We start from the raw sequence: 18,794 nt of genomic DNA on the forward strand, positions 1-18,794 counted from the left end.
GACGCCAGCTTCAGAGGACTGCCTGGAGAGCTGGGGAAAAAAAACGTGAAATGGCCGATTTGAACAGGCAGATTGCTTCCAAAATGGACACACTCCGAAATATAAAAATGTCCAGAATTCTGGATGGTGAGTCAAGAACTTAAAAATTTACTCCAAACCCGTTCCTCCTCTCAGACGAACATGACGACGATCGGCTCTTTATCACCTCAAAGGAGAAAGCAAATGCAATCGACGAGCATGTCGCTTCATCGCATTTGCTTGGCTCGACAATCCTAAGACCGCTCGAAGATCAGGATGCGCAATGCGTACAAAACCTAGATGCCTCCCCTTGTGTTGTGCCTCCAGTGGATATGATTACAGTGTAGCAGATTTGCTCAGCGCTGAAATGTACCAAGAACATTTGGTGGACGGTATATTCAACTTAATCTTGAAGAGACTCAGCATGAAAGTGCAGTCTCTTTTGACCGCTGTGCTTGGAGCTGCACTACTTTCAAAGCCTGTGGAAGGTAGCAAAAATTATACCAATCCGCAAACCCGGTAAGGATCCAACATTGCTTTCAAGCTACAGACCACCCTAATAAAATTGTTATGGTTATTTTCCTTAACGGCGTGTTCTGGGTATAATCCAAACAATTTGTTGAATAGTTCAATCATTTGTGTTATCATCCGTTTATGGTATTTTTTTTATTAGGGCAAGCAGCCTTCTTCTCAATCGTTTGCTCAAGTTTGTCGAGGAAAACAACATTCTCCTTCCGGAACAGTTCGGGTTCAGGAAGGGGCACTCCACCAATCACCAGCTAGTAAGGGTGATGAATAACATCCGAAGTAACAAAGCTGTATTCAAGTCCACAACCATGGCCTTACTAGAGGTTGAAAAAGGCGTTTGACAATGTCTCGCACGATGGGCTTGTATACAAGCTTTGTAACTTTCAACTTGTTAAAATCACCCGTAACTACCTCCAGCAAATGTCGTTTAAGGTATCGTTGAATGGTTGTCTTTCAGACATGTTTTCCTTTCCAGCAGGAGTCCCGCAAGGCAGTCTGCTGGACCCTTTGCTTTACAGCATCTTTTTTTTTTTTGTTTATTAATTTATTTGATAAGGCTCAACCGAATTAACTTTACAGAGCCGAGGATTCTTGGTCACTATACAATACATCTTAAAACTATAGTCAAAAGGTACAACACAATAAATACTTTATCTTCCACTATCCAAAAAGCCTCCTCCATCAGAACTGGAACCGCTTCTAGTAGTTTCATTGACTGACAGTTACGCCAACGAGGGTCAGAGCGCGTCCATTGCAACAATGGACGCAAAACGTGGTCAGCACTCACACACTAATCACGAAACGGTTGCTTTCCAAAGTCGACGACGCATCGACCGAAAGAACTGCTGATGAAGAACAATGAGGAGAACCACACAATGGTTGCTGCCGAGAAAACAGACGATCGCGTGGCACACATCGAGAGTGGCCTGCTTTTGTCGACAGCCGAGTGAACACTGCTTTACAGCATCTACACGTCCGAAATTCCTCCTCTCGGAGACGGTTGCGTGTTTTTTTCTTCTGTTCGCAGATGATACCGCAATAGCCGCCAAAGGAAGGATGCGAAATAATGAAAAAACTTCAACGATGCCTTCACGCCTTTGCTGATTATGCCAACACGTTGAAAATCAAAATCAATGCCTCTAAAACTCAAACATTTATGTTCCTCCATCGGCAATCACCCAAACTAAAACCGGCTCCATCTTGTACTGTAATCATGGATGGCACAAGGGTTGAGTCGTGGTCTGCCGAAGTAAACTATATAGGGATGTTGTTCGATGAAAAGCTCCTTTTCCGTTCGCATGCAGAAAAAACCGTAGTCAATTGTTCTCCCTTGGATAGGTGTCTGTACAGACAAACAGACGTAACTTTTCATTTAACGATTGGTTTGAATGTTATCGTTTCCGCGAACTATTCACCGCAGCGCTAGCATCGGATCACTTTGACGTTTTTATATATATTGGGTTTTTCTTGCATGCAACATTTTTTTGGTATCAGCGAGCAAGCTTGTTTTCCGCGAGATGTCGTTACTGCAGTCCTATGTTTTGAAGATAATTTACTGGAAGAATTACGTCTGTTTGTCAGTGGTGTCTGTATCCGCTGATATGCCGCAGATCCCGCCTCTCAAGGGTGAACAAACTGGTTGTCTACACTCAAATCAAACCCCCTTCAATCCTCTACACAGCTCCGGTGTGGAAATCATGTGCACAAACTCATATAAACAAAATTCAGGTCGCTCAGAATACAGTGCTGAGGATGTTTCTTGATCGTCCCTTCGAAACAAGAATGTCCGATCTTCACCTAGAGGCGAACGTTACAAAATTAGCTTTTATTGGTGACATTAAGACTAGGTTTGTGCAGAAATGCAACACATCAGAACATGCTTTGATAAGCAATTTGTATATAGTAGTTGTACGTTAGTTGTAGTTGTAAATAGTAGTTATAAGTAGTCTCCTTTTTCCAATTTAAAGCAAACTTTAAATAATAATAATAAAATTCAAATGAACTAAGTTGAAAAGACGCATCGTTTAAAAATTCATACATGTAAAACAGGCCTGAAAATACTCATTTTTTTTTTGTAGACTGCAGGTTGCAGCCCTTTTGGGGCTCATTTGTCAAGGCCTACTCTATCCAATAAATCCACTACTCGAACGCCAGAAGAGATAACCAATGGTGGTCGAATAGGCACCGCACTGCTAACACATTTGAGTATGGACCTATTGGGAAAGCATGTTAATATTACGATTGTGTGAACTTACCTATGAATTCTGGGCTTACTTGTGTTGCTGAATCATCATCGGTTGACTGGGGATGCTTTGTGGGTTGTTATTGCTGAATCATCTGTTGGCTGGGGATGCTTTGTGGGTTGTCATAGTCGTTGCCTTGGACCGACCTCGTCATTAGAATCGGTTCCTCTCATGATGGGGTCCTCATTACTAAATCCGAGGAAGTCTGATGGAACTAGGTCTTCTGAATCAATCTCCCAGTCCGAGTCGCTGCTTGTCTCAAATTCCGACTCCTCCATGCTACTATACAGGTTTTTAGTGGTTTGTTTGAATATTACTGGATTATTTATATATTGTTATTGTTATTGTGCCATGCTGGAGGGAGTATTGAGTCTGGTCGCCAGTGTAATGTTGATGACCAATTATACACCTTTCATGCAGCAATCAAATAGATAAAGATGAGATGGCTCTTATGCCTTGTTCAGACTGGAGAGTTATAACATGTTATAACGGTTGTCAAATAATTGCAACACAGAAACCACCATCAAGATAGCGCTATAACATGTTATAACTCTGTAGTCTGAAACGCTGTCCAGACTGGAGAGTTATAACATGTTATAACGGTTGTCAACTAATTGCAACAAAGAAACCACCATCAAGATAGCGCTATAACATGTTATAACTCTGTAGTCTGAACGTACTATAATAGTACGTTCAGACTACAGAGTTATAACAACAATCAATACGAAACTATCGATTTTAAATTGGCTCACTACTTGACTAGCCTATTGGTCCCAAGCAAACGATTAACGTACCCCATTCTAGTTGAAATTCTAGTACTACACTATGTTTGTTTTGATTCGCTAAACGGCGAATGAGAACGACTCAAATTTGAGTTTAGTTCACTCATAATCGCCAAAAGTGCAGGAACTCAGCGATGAGTAAAATTTGTCTCATGGTTTCCGGTGGAAAACCTAAAAAATCTGCCGAAAATGAGGAAATTGACGAAAATTTTATTCAGTCTCGGAGTACTACCAATAGACTGAGTGGATCCAATCTTTACTTTTCTCAAATTTGGGAATTTTTCCCTGGAAAATCCTGGAAAAACCTGGGAAAACATGAGGCAAATTAACTCATCGCTGAGTTCCTGCACTTTTGGCGATTATGAGTAAGATGGTACTACCTATTTTACCACTTTTTATTGTGATACCAACCATCACAGAAACCGACTTTGAAGCATCATTAACAATACACTCGTTCCGAGAAGGGGCTTTTTCATCTTTAGGTTCGCTCACCACACCAGGCACTTTTGAGCAAACTGCAATCACTCTCTCATAATCGCAATGTGCCACGACCAAATTAGCACAACGACGCCCTATACGCGATCTGACCAAAGCACAGGGAATAGGCCTGAACATACTCATAGTTTCATAATTTCGAAAACTAATATTTTAGCTGTAATGAGTAAGAGGCCTGCATGAAAACCACACAAATTCGCATCATAGTTGGAACAAAAGCTTCTATAAAATAAACTATATAATGTATCCTTCTATAGATCACATGTTGTTTGCCCGTTTGTCTTAATTTCTGGATAATGACGTTCGGGTAAGTGATATTCGGGGTAATGTAGCATAACCCCTCGTGGATTCCCAGGAGGTTCCCCAAAAGTCCTATGAACTACTTAGTATTAGAAATTTCTTAGCTTACCCAAGGAAAGGGTTCCTACGTCGAACCGAGGAACCCAGAAAGGCTTTCGAAGATCAGCAAACGTGAAAATCCAAAACGAATGAGATTTTATTCTTTATTTTCTCACGTTTTGTAGAACCTCCTTGCCCCCTCTAACTACTCCGCTCTCGTATTTCCCGCAACACTTTTCTGCCAACTGCCCGCTTCTGATGATGATGGGTGTCCAAAAACAACAGCCCGCCCCTAGACAATAGGTTACGATGACTGTAAGATTACTGATGGTTGGGCTTTGCAAGTTCATATTTATTTCCCCCACAACGTTCTGATCAATTCTTATTCGTTAAAAGGTAACAACCCTACCTCCTACTATGACGACAGCACACCTTTTTGACAGACTAATGTCCATCCCTTAAAATTCAATTTAAATTATTATTTTCTCTGATTCCACTCTCAAATTGAATTGTTTGTAGTTAGCTTACCCGGATGCGTGTGTACAGGCGTCGACAGGAAAATACTACTACGGAAATGGGAAAACCGAGCAAAGGTACCGAGGGAGCCGGAAGTGTGGTCTCTTACAATCTAAGTTTTATCTGTTTCTTTAAATATTAATGTGTAGATTTTAGTTGAGGAAGCAATTTGCTCCCTCCGTTCTGGTTGAATTTATTGAATGAAAAAGGAACGGTATAATATTTACTCCGAGCGATTATAGCTTGGTAAATCACTTTACTCGACTTACAATCGTTATTGGTTGTTGTATGTTGCTGTTCTACTAAATGTGTATTTTGTATGTTTAGTTAAAAAAAAAAAAGAGGAGGAGGGTTGTTCTGATGGGATAGGAAAGAGGAAGAGAAAACGAACGAAACACTTACAGTCAGTGTGTGGGTGTGTTAGTTCGCTGTATTCTGAGGGACTCAGTCAGGAACTAGCAGCTTATTTCTTTTTGCTGTTTTTGGCGCTATTACTGCCAGCAGGGGGTCCGGCAGGCTTACCCTTGGAATTGTTGGTAAGCTTCTGTTTCTTCTTCTGTGGGCCACCCTCCTCATCATCGTCCTCATCATCTTCTTCTTCCTCTGGAACTTCCTCTTCCATTTCTTCCATATCCTCGAACTCCTCGACCAGTGATCCGAGCAAATGCTGTCCATGGATGTGGACCGGTCCCTTGCCTTCGACCAACGTGAACGTCACTGGCGAGTCGGAAAATTCCAGGTCCAAACGACACTGTCGGGCTTCGCCAACCTTGAGCACGGCGATCGGAATGCGCAGTGTATCCCGAATGGTCATGGTTTCTACCTGCACTACATTGAACTCATCAGCGGCAGCCTCGTGTCCGAGAATGCACTGCTTGATGATCAGCTTGTGTGTACGTGGGTAACCTTCGGCTTTGGTGTCTGGGTCCCATGTCACTGTCTTGTTACCTTCCTTCAAGGTAGCTCCTGTTAGAAAAAAAAAAAGTTCCTCATTAGTCCTTTTATTGCATCAAAACCTAACCAATTTAGCGCTCCAACCACGCGGGCAGCAGCAAATCATTCAATACAAAACACCCTATGATTCACGAATGAACAAATTACTCCACTTTGTTGTCACACTCTTTCCCGGGCTTGCCATAACCAAACTTTCAAGCTAAGAAAGAAAAATAAACAAAAAACGCGAAAAAGACACAAGCGCCTACGCCACCGATAGTTCGTGAGCGCGGTAAGCAAGTGGAAGGCTGGGCCACCACAAGAGCCGGCAAAATGCTTACAGGGGAATAAGAAAAATAAAAAGCAAAAAATATGTTTCCCACAGCCACTGGCCGATCTGTTGGCATCCAGAATTTCAATTCGCAAATTATTCTCCAAATTTACGATTAGATAACAAGTGCGATTTTAATTAAATCATTCAGTTGAAAAAAAAACCCGCATCATGATTTTTGCGATGCGGCGGCAGCCATTCTTTGCTCACCATTACGAAATGGCAGCGGGAGACGCCGACGCGCGACAACCCGAAGCTTTCTTCTGAAAAACGCTCGAATTACAACCGAATCTTACGTAAAACCCACCAAAAACGATAGAAAACAGTTTCGTACTCACCGTAGAAGTATTCGTCGGCCATTTTAATGCGATTTTCCGGAATAAAACTAATTTTTCACTGCTTGGCAAATGGAAACACGGCACCTTTACACCACGTTAGGACTAGCAAGAGAATGATCGTACATCCGTTTTCTGACTCTTTCTGTCAAACAATAAAAAGCTGAACGCGGCGGCGAACGGCGTTGGTGATGGGCGGCTGACTTTCAAACGTCGTTCTTTTGCCGTTTGCGGGCTGACGGGCCGAGAGAGAGAGAGCAAGCGCTCGACAGCTAACGGGCGGCATGTAACGGATTGTCCAATTTCTGGTAGAAACCCAGTGCGAAAAAAAAAGATAGCAAGAGAGGATAATTTCGATTCAGAGCTGCCAAATTGCCGGTTTTTCTATATTGCTTTTATAAACTACCCTAATAAAAATTGTATACTTTACGACGTGTTCGGGGTATCATCCCAGGGGCCTGGCTAGTGGCTATGTTTTTGATGCTATCATCTGCTCTTGTCTTTCTGCTTATAACGCGATTTTCCGTCCCTTTCCACCATATATACGTCAGGCGGGCCGAATTTAAATAAGGCCCGTGATGTTGCCTACTGTTAAACGTATAGGATTGATATAGGGTTGCCAGTCCCCTGTATCATACAAACCATTTGTGGAATAGTTCAATCATTTGGGTTATCTTTCGTTTATAGTAATATTTTATTTGGGTATGGGCTCGGGTATGGGTCAAATTCTCACGAACATCAGCTCGCACATGCAAAGACACCATCAGATAGAGGTATATTTAAAATAGGCTATTTTTTAACTTTAAATTCGGTGAATATTTACTTAATATTGTTTATTGTTTATTGTTTATTGAAAAATTCAACTGACAAATACTGTCTAAATGAATAAAACTTAAACTAAATAGTTACGGTCAACGGTACGGAAAAGGCCAAGTAGCCGATTACGAAACACGTCAGCTGATACATTGAAGTCGAACATATAAAAAAAGTTGTTGAATTGCCGGCTGATTGCTCGAATTGGCTCGTGTTGTGTATAATTCCGGCTCCGTGGTTCCAAAAACAGAAAGTCGCGTTGACGAAGAGACCTCTCAGGGGCATACATATTTAGCTGTGACAGCAGTGTTGGGCAGTCAATGTCACCTGTAAGCAGCTTTCCAGCGAACGTAGCTTGAGCGACCGTCCGTCTCACTTCTAATGGCTCGATTCCCAGGAGACGGCAACGCTCCTCGTACGGTGGCAAGTTCGTTGGGTCACGCCAGTTGAGGAAACGAAGAGCATATCTCACAAACTTGCGTTGAACGGATTCAATTCTAGTGATCCAGCTAGCATGGAAAGGGCACCAAACAACTGAACTTGACTCCAATAAGGATCGCACAAGCGAGCAGTAAAGTGACCTGAGACATAGCGGGTCACGAAACTCGTCGGCAATTTTGAAAATAAAGCCCAATTGTCGATTAGCTCTGGAGATGATGTCAGTGTAGCGGATTCTGAAAGTGAGTCTGCAGTCCAAGGTAACGCCGAGATCCTTTATGTGCTCTACACGAGCAAGACAGCGTCCGTAGAGAACATAGTCAAACATGATTGGTTCAATTTTTCGGTGATATGAAATAATGTTACATTTTTCTATGCTTATAGTACGTTCAGACTACAGAGTTATAACATGTTATAGCGCTATCTTGATGGTGGTTTCTGTGTTGCAATTATTTGACAACCGTTATAACATGTTATAACTCTCCAGTCTGGACAGCGTTTTAGACTCATCAAATTTCTTGAGCACCAGTCAGCAAAAATACCTAACATATTCTGGAGATCCCAGCAGTCCGAGAGGCTTTTAATAATTTTGTAGATTTTCGTATCGTCTGCATAGAAAACGCGGCATCCAAATGGTATCAGCAAGGCGACATCGTTTAAAAAGATCGAAAATAGTAGCGGTCCTAGGTTACTGCCTTGCGGGACTCCCGAGTTGTTTGAGAAAACATCCGATTCCGACGCGCTAATCTTGACATGTACATAGCGATTCACCAAGTAAGATCTGAACCAATCCACAGCAGTTGACGAGATGCCAAGTATCTCCAGCTTGGCCAGCAAGATATTATGGTCCACCGTGTCAAATGCAGCTTTTAGATCCATATACGCAGTATCGACTTGCCATCCTGAATCCATGCATCGCAGACAGTTAGAAGTGAACTGCACCAGGTTCGTGGACACGGAGCGCTTCGGGTAGAAACCGTGTTGTTCTGTATCGACATAATTTTTGCAGCGTGCGAACAGAGCACCATTTATGATAATCTCGAACAGTTTTGAGCAGGCACACAGGGAGGTGATTCCACGATAATTTATGACATTCCGTTTATCTCCTTTTTTGTGCACTGGGAACAGATAAGAAAGTTTCCAGCGGCAGGGGAACTCACATTGCTGTGCCGAGAGATTGAATAGCCTCGCAAGTGGAAGGCAGAGATTGGCTACACAACGTTTTAGAACTGATGACGGAATGCCGTCAGGTCCGGAGGCGAACGATAGCTTCAGTCTGCGTGTTGCGGCTATCACCATGTCTTCTGAAATGCGCGGAATAACGAAACTAAACACATCACGTGGCATCCCAACAGCAGCATCCAGCATCCATGTTGGCGAAGCGGAGAAATCATTGAACAATTGCTTGAAATGACGAGCAAACAAGTCGCATTTTTCTCTTTCACTATTAGCCGAGTCATTCCCGAGAAACATGGAACAAGGCAATCCGGATTCCTTCCGTTTTGAGTTGACAAACGACCAAAAACTTTTCGGATTCGTGCGAAGGTTCGCTTCCGTGCGTCTCACGTGTCGATTATAGAGAAAACGATTGTAATTTCGATAACTACGACTCGCAAAATTGAACAGTCGTTTGTAGTACGGCATAGAACAGCATAGAACAGACGATGAGGCTCGAACAAAAGTTCCGTAAAAAACACGTGTTTTAAGACTGGCGTCTTGCAGTGAAACTTTTCCAAGCTTTCGCCTCCTACATTTCGAAGTGAGAACTACTAGAAGGAGGATAGTTTCCAAATTTTTCAAGTAAAACAGACGAGTTTTGGGGCAAATCGGTCCATAAAGAAAAACTAATAATTTCTCGTGGAAACTTTTGCTTGAATCGTGTAAGAAAACGTGTTTGAAAACTAATTGTTATTATTTCGGTATGGATCGGAGAGGTTTTCATGGAAAATTATGCATAATAAGTTTGCACCCACAGCGAGAGGTTTCCCTTCTGCGCAGCTGCATTTTTCGGAAAATGGTGAATATGTGCGATTTCCACTAAGATGAAAGTGGAAATTAAGTTAATTTACTTATGAAAGGTTGTATCATGCTGGTGGTAATGGAGAATTGGTTGTATAGGAAGCCAATATTAAATAAATGTTCATTTTGGCCTTTTCTAAGCAAACATATTGATACTCACAATTTTCGACGGAAAACGCAACGGAACTTGCTTTACTCAACACGCACCATACTATAAAATGGTGCTAGATGGTCTTCAAAGTGATAACAAGATGAAAAATCATCTTTATTTTGAGTAATTGAGCAATTTACTTCTGTTTACAACATATTTACAATGCAGCATTGATGGAGCCGCGAAATGAAATGAATATATCTAATGAAAGTTCACCTGGAAAAGTCAAAGATGCATATCAGTCTGATCGTAAAAACGTTTTCTTCTTCAATTCGAATGTTATATTGGAAGGATTTTACACAGGCTTGATGAAAATTATGATTTAACGCGAATTTTCACGAATTTTATATGCAGTCTATGTTGACAGATCATCATCATGCAGTGGCGACATCTGCGTTGAGCTTTTACGGCAATCTTCCAATTCCTATTCGGCTCCACCAACGCTGACTTCCCCACTTAACAACTTAACACTTCAACAATATGATGGCGCTGGCGTTGCACAACTTACCGAGGGAGGCAACACGGAGGGGCGATCAACTTCATAATTCAGCTGAATGTAAATACACACTTTGGAAAATACACAAAAAAATACGTAAATGCGTACACACTGAAACTAAAATACCCTAATAAAAATAGCTCGACAATACTTTGTATACGAAAAATACATTTCATAATGAATTTAATACACCTTAATACAAAAATACACAAAACTTAAAGAAATACATAAATACGGAAAAGTACAAAATACACCTTTTCAAGACGGGTAGATGAATCGTAAATACTCAAGTTGTCAGCCACTCGGGCGACACAACTAAAGCCCCAAGCGTAATGACAGCGGAAGCGGAACGGCAGCGGCAGTGGAAAAGCCTGATCTGAGTAAGCCTACTTGTCCGATTGAAAACTAGTTAGAACCAAATCGACATCGGTTAGGCTTTTTGTTGCCATTTGTGACAATTGTCAAACTTTCTCTTCACTGTATTGTGTGAATTTCGGATAATTGGGTCACTGAACTGCCCGAAAAAATAAATATAATAAAACATCGAAATAACTATGATTTTTACTGTTGAATTTTGAGTGCAAAAATTTCGATTTTTAACGATACAATGCTCAAAGAATGAAAATTAATGTGATACAATCAAATTTGTTCGAGAAAAAAAAACAGTTTTTATGTTAAAGATGTTAAGATTAACTTTTTATTGTAAATTTCTCAAATATCATGATTTCCATTTTGGTGAACTTCGTTGTGATTTTACAGTAATCGACAAATATGTCCAATGTGTTGACAGTAAATATCATGGTTACATGATATGAAAATTAAAATCATGGTATTTTAATTGATTTTCATTACGGGTGTGGTAATGCGAAGAGATCATCGCAGATAGGCCCTTATGATTCTGAACGCTCAATTTATTCGATCACATGAGTGTTATACGATTTTTTTATATATCTTATCTCATAACTTTCATGTGGTTTTGTGGTAGGATTTACAGTTATGTGATTTTTTTCCATTAAATATGTCAGGCGTTCATAATCCTAAGATCCTAAGGGCCTAACAGCGTTGATCGATTCTCTTAATCGATTTTCTCTTTCGTTAATAACTCGGCTCAAGTAACATTTGTTGGTGCGTTTGATTTTTCTTTTGCTAGCTAATACATCCCTTCACTTCACTGCTTTATAATAATTTCGGAAAATATGTTCACTTAACTGTGGTAATGCCGATAATGTATGCCATAACCACAGACAAACAGACATAACACATTGAATATGTCTCACTGAAAAACATCGTCCTAAAACATTACCGCCATCTGTTGAGTACACTGTGGTGGGTAGTACGCTGAACAGATGGCGGTAGTGTGTAAACGTCAAACCCAAGGGAAATGACTATGCGCGCCACAGGTGGCGGTACTACCAACTACTAAACTTTTAATTTGACCGTTAAATGCTTGTTCGATGAACGATTTGCGAGTGTTATGTCTGTTTGTCTGTGCCATAACCATTAACAAATTGATATTTTTCCGCTCTCATACACCCTCAATAATGTAACGCGTGATATCGGAGCAAAATTCCTTGAAATTGATATTACAAGCTCCAAAACATTAATAGACAATTCAGAACGTGTAATGTTGAAGCTGAGAGTTGAATCGTCGCAAAAATGACTCAATGGCTCCTCGTTTTCTTAGAAAGAGAAGGTATATAATAATGCCACAGATAAACAGACATAACACTCGCAATTTGTTCATCGAACAAGCATTTAACGGACTATTTAAAGGTATCGTAGTTGGTAGTACCGCCAACTGGGGCGCGTTTGACGTTTACACACTACCGCCATCTGTTCAGCGTAGTGCCCACCACAGTGTACTCAACAGATGGCAGTAATATTTTAGCGACGATGTTTTACAGTGAGAAATATTCAATGTGTTATGTCTGTTTGTCTGTGATAATGCTATCTCTTTTTTCTCTTTACCGATGGCAGACACGAAGCAACAGCTGCAAGGCGTTATTGAAATTTCGGTTACGTTCGGGTGTAGAGAAAAAATCATGAAACTCAATCTCACCACAGTTTGGTGAGATGCTTGCAATGTCAACCCCATGCTATCACAGCTTGCAATATCAACCGCAGTCGTTTGCTTGTGTATTTTTGTCTTCGAAAATTTGATTTGATTTTTTGATATTTTTCCAGCACTGGAATCGATTATCGTAGTTAGGCCCTTATGTTTATAAATGCTATACGGCAAATAAGAACGATTCAAATTTGAGTTCACCTTACTCATAATCACATAAAGTGCAGGAACTCAGCGATAAGTAAATGTGCCTACACGAAACGGAAATCAATTATTTTATTCTGCTTATTAGTTGACTTAGGTATATAATTTATGAATAATCAGCAATAGAAATTTGCCAAAAGGTATAAGGAGATTTCTATCCGTGTAGTGTTTTTCCCGGTTTGCCCAAGATAAAATTCCCGAATATGAGAAAAGTTAACTGACTGAGTAAAATTTTCATCAAACTGTCTCTTCCTTTTCTTCCAACAGGTCTGTGAGTCCATATTTAACGTCGGTCTCTGTTCTAGTGACAATCACTGACGGACATCTATTGACGACAATCGAATGTGCAGGCAGGCAGCTTCACACCTGGGTAGAATATCGTACCTGACCAGTTCCAGGCCAAATAGGATAAAAATATAAAAATTCAAGACTTGACCTTCTCCGATTCTGGATTTACATGAAACTTTTCATAACTATGTGTTATGGGCAATCATTCACATTTTTGCCAAAATTTGGCCATTTTAGATCTTGTATTTTTTTTTTCAAAATGGCTTCTGACATTTTTCAATAAATTGTAGCACTAAAACGTCACTTTTGATCGAAATGACGTCTGAGACAAAGTTGTTTAGGAAAGTAAAGTATTTCTCAGGAAAATATAAACGGTAATTTTTTTATGGTAAGTTGGAGTAAAAATACAAAAAAGTGTTTAAAACTGAAACATCTCAAAAAAGTATATCTGCAATCTCATGAAAATTCAAATTTAGAAGTGTTTACAACCATATACTCGTTCGGGTATGATATTTTTTATTAGGGATGCCTGCAATGTGAACGATTGCCTATAACCAGTGCTGTAAATTTCCATATCATTCGATTGAAGATGAACCAATACAACCATTCAATCAATTCTGTGTAAAAGAATTCTCACATGACCATAATTTTTTTTTACAATGCGATTATTTTTCCAGGCTCATTTGCTGTAGCTTTGCGGAGCCGATATTAATTGTTTAGATTACAAAATTACTTCAAACTAACGTTAGTAAAGCGGGGCCGATTACTCGCGGCTATCTCGCAATAATTATGCAAAGTTTTATGCAAAGCGAAGAACGTCAAGTTTTTCCGATTCCTCATTTGGCGTGGCGGCTATGGGATTATGCCTTTTGTGTCAGACCTTTGAATTCTGCCTTAGCCGGTGCCGGTGGTGTAGTGGTAAGCTGCTTCTCACCCCAGAGTCTGGGTTCAAACCCATCCGAAATCGAAGGTCGAGGTGAAGCATAACAATCTCTGGTAGCTTCTTCCTTCGGAAGGAAAGTAAGCCGTTGGCAATGAGCTGGATTACCGAGGTGAAGCAATCGGTTAAGTTGTGTGAGTAAAACTCCTGTACGATACAAGCAATTAGTGACGTCACTACTTGCATTAACGTTGATTTTTTGGTTTACTAATACAACCATATTTCACGATCTGCTACACCTCTCTCTGTACCTCATTGAGCCGTGGCACAGTGGTCTAAAAGTTCCAAAACGTGCGTTTTTTTTGTTTATGTAAAAACGGTCCATTTAAGCCATTAATCCACCCAGCAGGGAGATGAAAAATTTACTTTTTTTTGTTTGTCGAGATAGCAAAATGGTGTCTTGAGCAAAGTTTTAGACATAATTAAAACAAACATTGTTGCTGAAGACGTCAACCCTCTATCTCTTATGTTTACAGAGATATGTCATTTTTTTGGTATGAGCCTTCAGAAAATCAATTTTTGCAAATAACTTTTCAGGAAGTAATTTTTCGACATTAGTATATTCTACACTAATGTTGTTTTTTTTTTTTAAATATGCAATTTTGTCTTAGGAAGCAAGTCCTTATCTTCAATATTTCTTGAGATATTCAAGGTTTTGATCCAAAATTAGCACTATTTCCAAGGCCAATAGCTTAACATCGGGCAAAATTGGGCAAACCACGTTGATTACATTTGAAAGTATACTTAAAATGCTGCCCAATGCATACCAAATCATTAGTCTTCTTTAGTATTATCTGCTGATCTGCTTATTATCAAACTATAGGTTCACGACTTCCCGTATAATTGTGCTACTGTTTTTTTATGAACATTAAAAACAACATTACTACCTTAAATGATTACTACATATATCTGAAAATTTTGCTATCGACAAAAAAAAAAGTAAATTTTTCATCTCCTTGCTAGGTGGATTCATCATGAAATGGCTAAGCTCAAAAGAAGGGACTTTTTAAGTGCACAAACTTTTCCGAAGACGGTAATGGACAGATTTCGAATAAACTAAAAAACGCACGTTTTGGCACTTTTAGACCACTGTGCATGGGTGCGATATCTACCCAGGTGTGACAATGGATGGCGATCGAGGCTCGTCGGAGATTGACACTCGATTACGGAACAGAGACCGAAGTTAAATAAAGGAATTTAGAAGAAGAAGAATTCTGCGTTATGTATTTTCTGCCTAACTTGAGACACCCAATGAATTTTAATGGAAAACTAATGAAAATCTACATCACGTTGTGTCATGTAGATCATTTTGACCGATTTTGTTCCTTTAAGGAAACGCACTATCCACTTTGCTTCTCCGGGGTTGCTACTGTGTAACGCAGACAGCATTGGCGATGTCATGACGAGTGCACTGCGCCAGAAACTGCAATCCTCCAACCAGCTCCCGGAAGGGAATGTTCCGCATCCTTTGCTTCTCCTGCCAATTCTTCCTGCTCATATCTTCAGTCAGACATAGGTTCAATTTCAGCTGGGGTCGGTACAGTATTGCAATGAACAATGTGGACGATTTGTACCCTCTGGGGCAGATTGTAAAAAAAATCAGGAAATCATCCACATAAACGGCGATAATGCTACTACAGACCTTGTAGTACACACGGATCAAAACTGAACGCTTGGGAACTAATTTGTTTTATCTCCGAATCAAGCTTCATGTTCTACACTCGGCTAGCCTGCTTCAAGCTTTTCCTCATATGTATTCCAAGTTTTTCTTGGAAAATCAAGGAAAATTTTATTCGGTCTATGAGTGACCTACTCAAACGGAACTCAAATATGAGTCAGATTGAAAGGCCATTCTGTTCCACGATTTCTTAATATATTAGAGCAGATTGTTTAGGAAAACCGAAAGAGAATTTAATCTGTCTATGAGTGACCTGAGGTAACGGAACGAGTAGAGTTGCCACCCTGTGACGACAACCACAATCCTCTCATTACAAATTTTGTTTGTAGAAATATACATAAAAAGCTCCTTCCATCATAGTCTCTCATACTCACTGCACTGCAAATGGTGGGATCTTGTTCAACTTTACCAATGCTTTACTCCGTCCGTAATCCTTTGACAGTTGTATGTAACCTCCGAACATACTTATGCTCCATCATGTTTTCCTATGCAACAGCAATTCCGTGGTTTCTTTTAATTTTTCGCTTCCTGATTTCTCTCTAAAGATAAACGTCTGCTATGCCTATTCTGCGAGTAGTGTGACTCTCTGTCACTAGTAGTGAGGTGACTCTCCATTTGATTTGCACGGAGTCACTTCACATGACAGCCAGCCGCATAGGCTTGGTGAGAAAAGAGATCATTAATTTGATTCATTTTAAATTCAACAGGACCTAACGGCGCCGGTGGTGTAGTGGTAAGCGTGATTACCTCTCACCCCAGCAGGCCTGGGTTCAATCCCAGTCGGCGCCGCCGGGATGTTCTGAGGCATAACATCTCTGATCACGCCTTCCTTCGGATGGGAAGTAAAGCCGTTGGTCCCCGGTTCATGAGTTGATGGGTCGATAGGTGGTAGGGTCCCTTCCTGGCACGTCGGTAGCATTGGTGCTCAGCACGGAAAACAAGATCAACGGAAAAAAACAAACCAAAGGAAAAAAAAAATCAGCAGGAGCGTAATTTGGCACCGAATGAGAACAAATCATCTCCGGTACTCTGGGGGTAATATGGAAGTGCTGAAAAATGGTAACATTTCGGATGACTAACAAACAAACCAAATTTCGTCCCTTTTCAAAGTTTTATTTAACAAAAACAGCGAGCAGTATTGAAATAAAGGTTCCTAGGTCAATATTCAAACTATAAGCTAGGTATGGAAGTAATGGTTAGAAGAAACAACTAATCGACTAACATGGGGGGATTTGGACTTAACAAAACTAATCTGCGGCTATTTTATGCATAATTATCATATTATCGATTAAACAAGACGAAAACCGTGTGTAGTTTCTGCCTTTGAATCCTAACCTAAAATTTTCAAAAGTAAATATTTGTTTGACAAAAATCAAATCAGGGCATATGAAACACATTCCTTTTATTACATAGTCAAAAATCACAGATTTTAATGTTTCATCGTTTACATGTTCCATTTTAGTGAATAATCAGTGTCTTCTCCATTCTTGTTTAAGTTGTTAGGTTAAAAGAACGAAACGAGTATGTTTATGTAAAACCGGTAAATTAACGTTTAAATTATAGACTTTTGGTTTTCACTACCATTCGGTTGTATCTTGAACAAATTGTTAATGTAAGAGTGAGCAGTTTCGTTGGAAGATATTTTCGATAACAGTTTATTTTCAATCATGAACAAATTAAAGTAGGGAACAGGAATTATACATCGCTAATGCTTCAATGTTTTACATAAAGCCTTTTTTTGTAGACCCTATCTAGCACTTCTAAACAGGAAGGTTATACTTTTAATTTAATATTTCCGAAGAACATAGAACAACTTTAAAGAATAACGTGCCGTATCCTACCTCGGGAAGGCTACTTTTTTCGTTTTTTCGTATCGTGTTTGAAAGTGATAGCTGCATCGCTTATTTCAACGTAACCTTGATAACACTTCCGTGCACTAAAATCAACAACAAAAGAAAACAAATGATGTTCAATTGTCTGCTGAATCTCTATAAAATTAGTATTTGATTTACTATATATTACAAATATCATTTCCCAATGGCACCGTTGATGGTAGCATAAATCAAATATTTTGCAATTAGAGCACAATCGAAATCTTGAGGTGTAAAATTACGTTGAATTGCACACGAACAAAAACAAAATAAGAAACCGATAGCTAAAATTTCAATGTTGCGAGTAAGCTAAGAGAAACCGGCCAAACCTGATTGCGTTTGTTTAGAATAAAGTTTAAACAATAAACCCGTAAGAAAGTTTGAAGTAGCGCCGGGTGGACAATATGAAATGAAGACAAATGTTCTTGAAGGTTTGTCAAATTCGGTGGTGGAGGCAGTACAACACCCTTTGAAGTGAGGAATACCAGCGGCCAAAAGCAGGTACGCGTCATAAAGCAATCGCCACTTGTGGTCAAGACTTGCGTGGCTTTTTGGCACTGATTTCCTTTTTCAGTTTTTTGAGTAGTTCCTCGAAGGAATCGCCCTCGTCCTTGCGCGGCTGGGTGATTATCGGATTTGGAGCCATCAGCAGTGATCCATTCGGTGCGATATACGGAACGCCTTCTTGAACATGCGATAAGTCGCCATCTGATGGGAGATGATTCAAAGAATTTGATAGGAATAAAAGATAAAATATAGTTAGTTGGGTTGGTAGCTTTGCGGTTCGGGGTGCATTGGAAACCTCTGAAAAGCATTTTCTTGAGGACTTTCTTGCGCAGAGAAACCGCTCTGGAAGGTTTTACTTGAGGCTCGCGGTCTTCATGGTAAGGAAATGAATTAATGCAAAAATGACAAAGAATGGTCACAGAAAAAAAGGCACCATACATACCAAGATCAGCATACTCCGTGCGACAGAAAGCCCGTCTACCTCCAAAACTGACGTCGTACTCGCTCAGGATAGGATCCTTCGAACTGCAATCGATGGCTTTGTATGCATCCTGGGGCTTCTCGAACGTTACGAATCCATACTTTGCCCTGCACAACAGAATCATTTCGTTAAAATCAACCGAAATTAGTTCCAGTCGAAACCGAGAAACACTTACCCGGATTCCTTGTAGTGCAATGTCACTTGCTTGATGCGTCCATATTGGACGAACTTTCGCTTAAGATCTTCCCTTTTCAGCGCTGGTTCCAAACGTCCCACGTAGACTATTTTCCTCTCTACAGCGAATGAAAAAGCTAACGTAAATA

The 18,794-nt window shown here is 40.1% G+C and overlaps 2 protein-coding genes across 5 annotated transcripts in view; both read right to left on the reverse strand.

Annotated features, from left to right (window-relative positions):
* Positions 1–4,551: 4,551 nt before the first annotated feature.
* Nlp (Nucleoplasmin) lies at positions 4,552–6,689 on the reverse strand. The gene is made up of 2 exons (XM_065220100.1): positions 6,524–6,689; positions 4,552–5,887 (listed from the first exon to the last, which is right to left on the reverse strand). The coding sequence occupies exons 1-2, from the start codon at positions 6,543–6,545 to the stop codon at positions 5,385–5,387; spliced, it is 525 nt and encodes a 174-aa protein (XP_065076172.1). The 5' UTR covers positions 6,546–6,689; the 3' UTR covers positions 4,552–5,384.
* Positions 6,690–16,713: 10,024 nt separating this feature from the next.
* LOC135699787 (serine/arginine repetitive matrix protein 2-like) overlaps positions 16,714–18,794 on the reverse strand; it is a 41,057-nt gene continuing 38,976 nt past the window's right edge. For all 4 annotated transcript variants that reach the window (XM_065220107.1, XM_065220104.1, XM_065220105.1 and 1 more), the window contains exons 5-7: positions 18,647–18,764; positions 18,433–18,578; positions 16,714–18,191 (exon numbers count right to left, since the gene is read on the reverse strand). In XM_065220107.1, the coding sequence (XP_065076179.1) occupies positions 18,016–18,191; positions 18,433–18,578; positions 18,647–18,764 (440 nt within the window). In that variant the 3' untranslated portion in view covers positions 16,714–18,015. The remainder of the gene's footprint in view (positions 18,192–18,432; positions 18,579–18,646; positions 18,765–18,794) is intronic.

The sequence above is a fragment of the Ochlerotatus camptorhynchus genome, unplaced genomic scaffold (genome assembly GCF_037179485.1).
Source record: "Ochlerotatus camptorhynchus isolate MF236.1 unplaced genomic scaffold, CSIRO-AGI_Acam_v1.1 ptg000116l, whole genome shotgun sequence".
Classification (NCBI taxonomy): Eukaryota; Metazoa; Arthropoda; class Insecta; order Diptera; family Culicidae; genus Ochlerotatus; species Ochlerotatus camptorhynchus.

What these genes read in the sequence shown, in the direction of transcription:
- Nlp (XM_065220100.1), bottom strand. Translation starts at nt 6,545, where the DNA reads ATGGCCGACGAATACTTCTACG. An exon ending in GGCCGACGAATACTTCTACG is followed by an intron (nt 5,888 to 6,523) that starts GTGAGTACGAAA and finishes TTTTTCTAACAG; the next exon opens with GAGCTACCTTGAAGGAAGGT.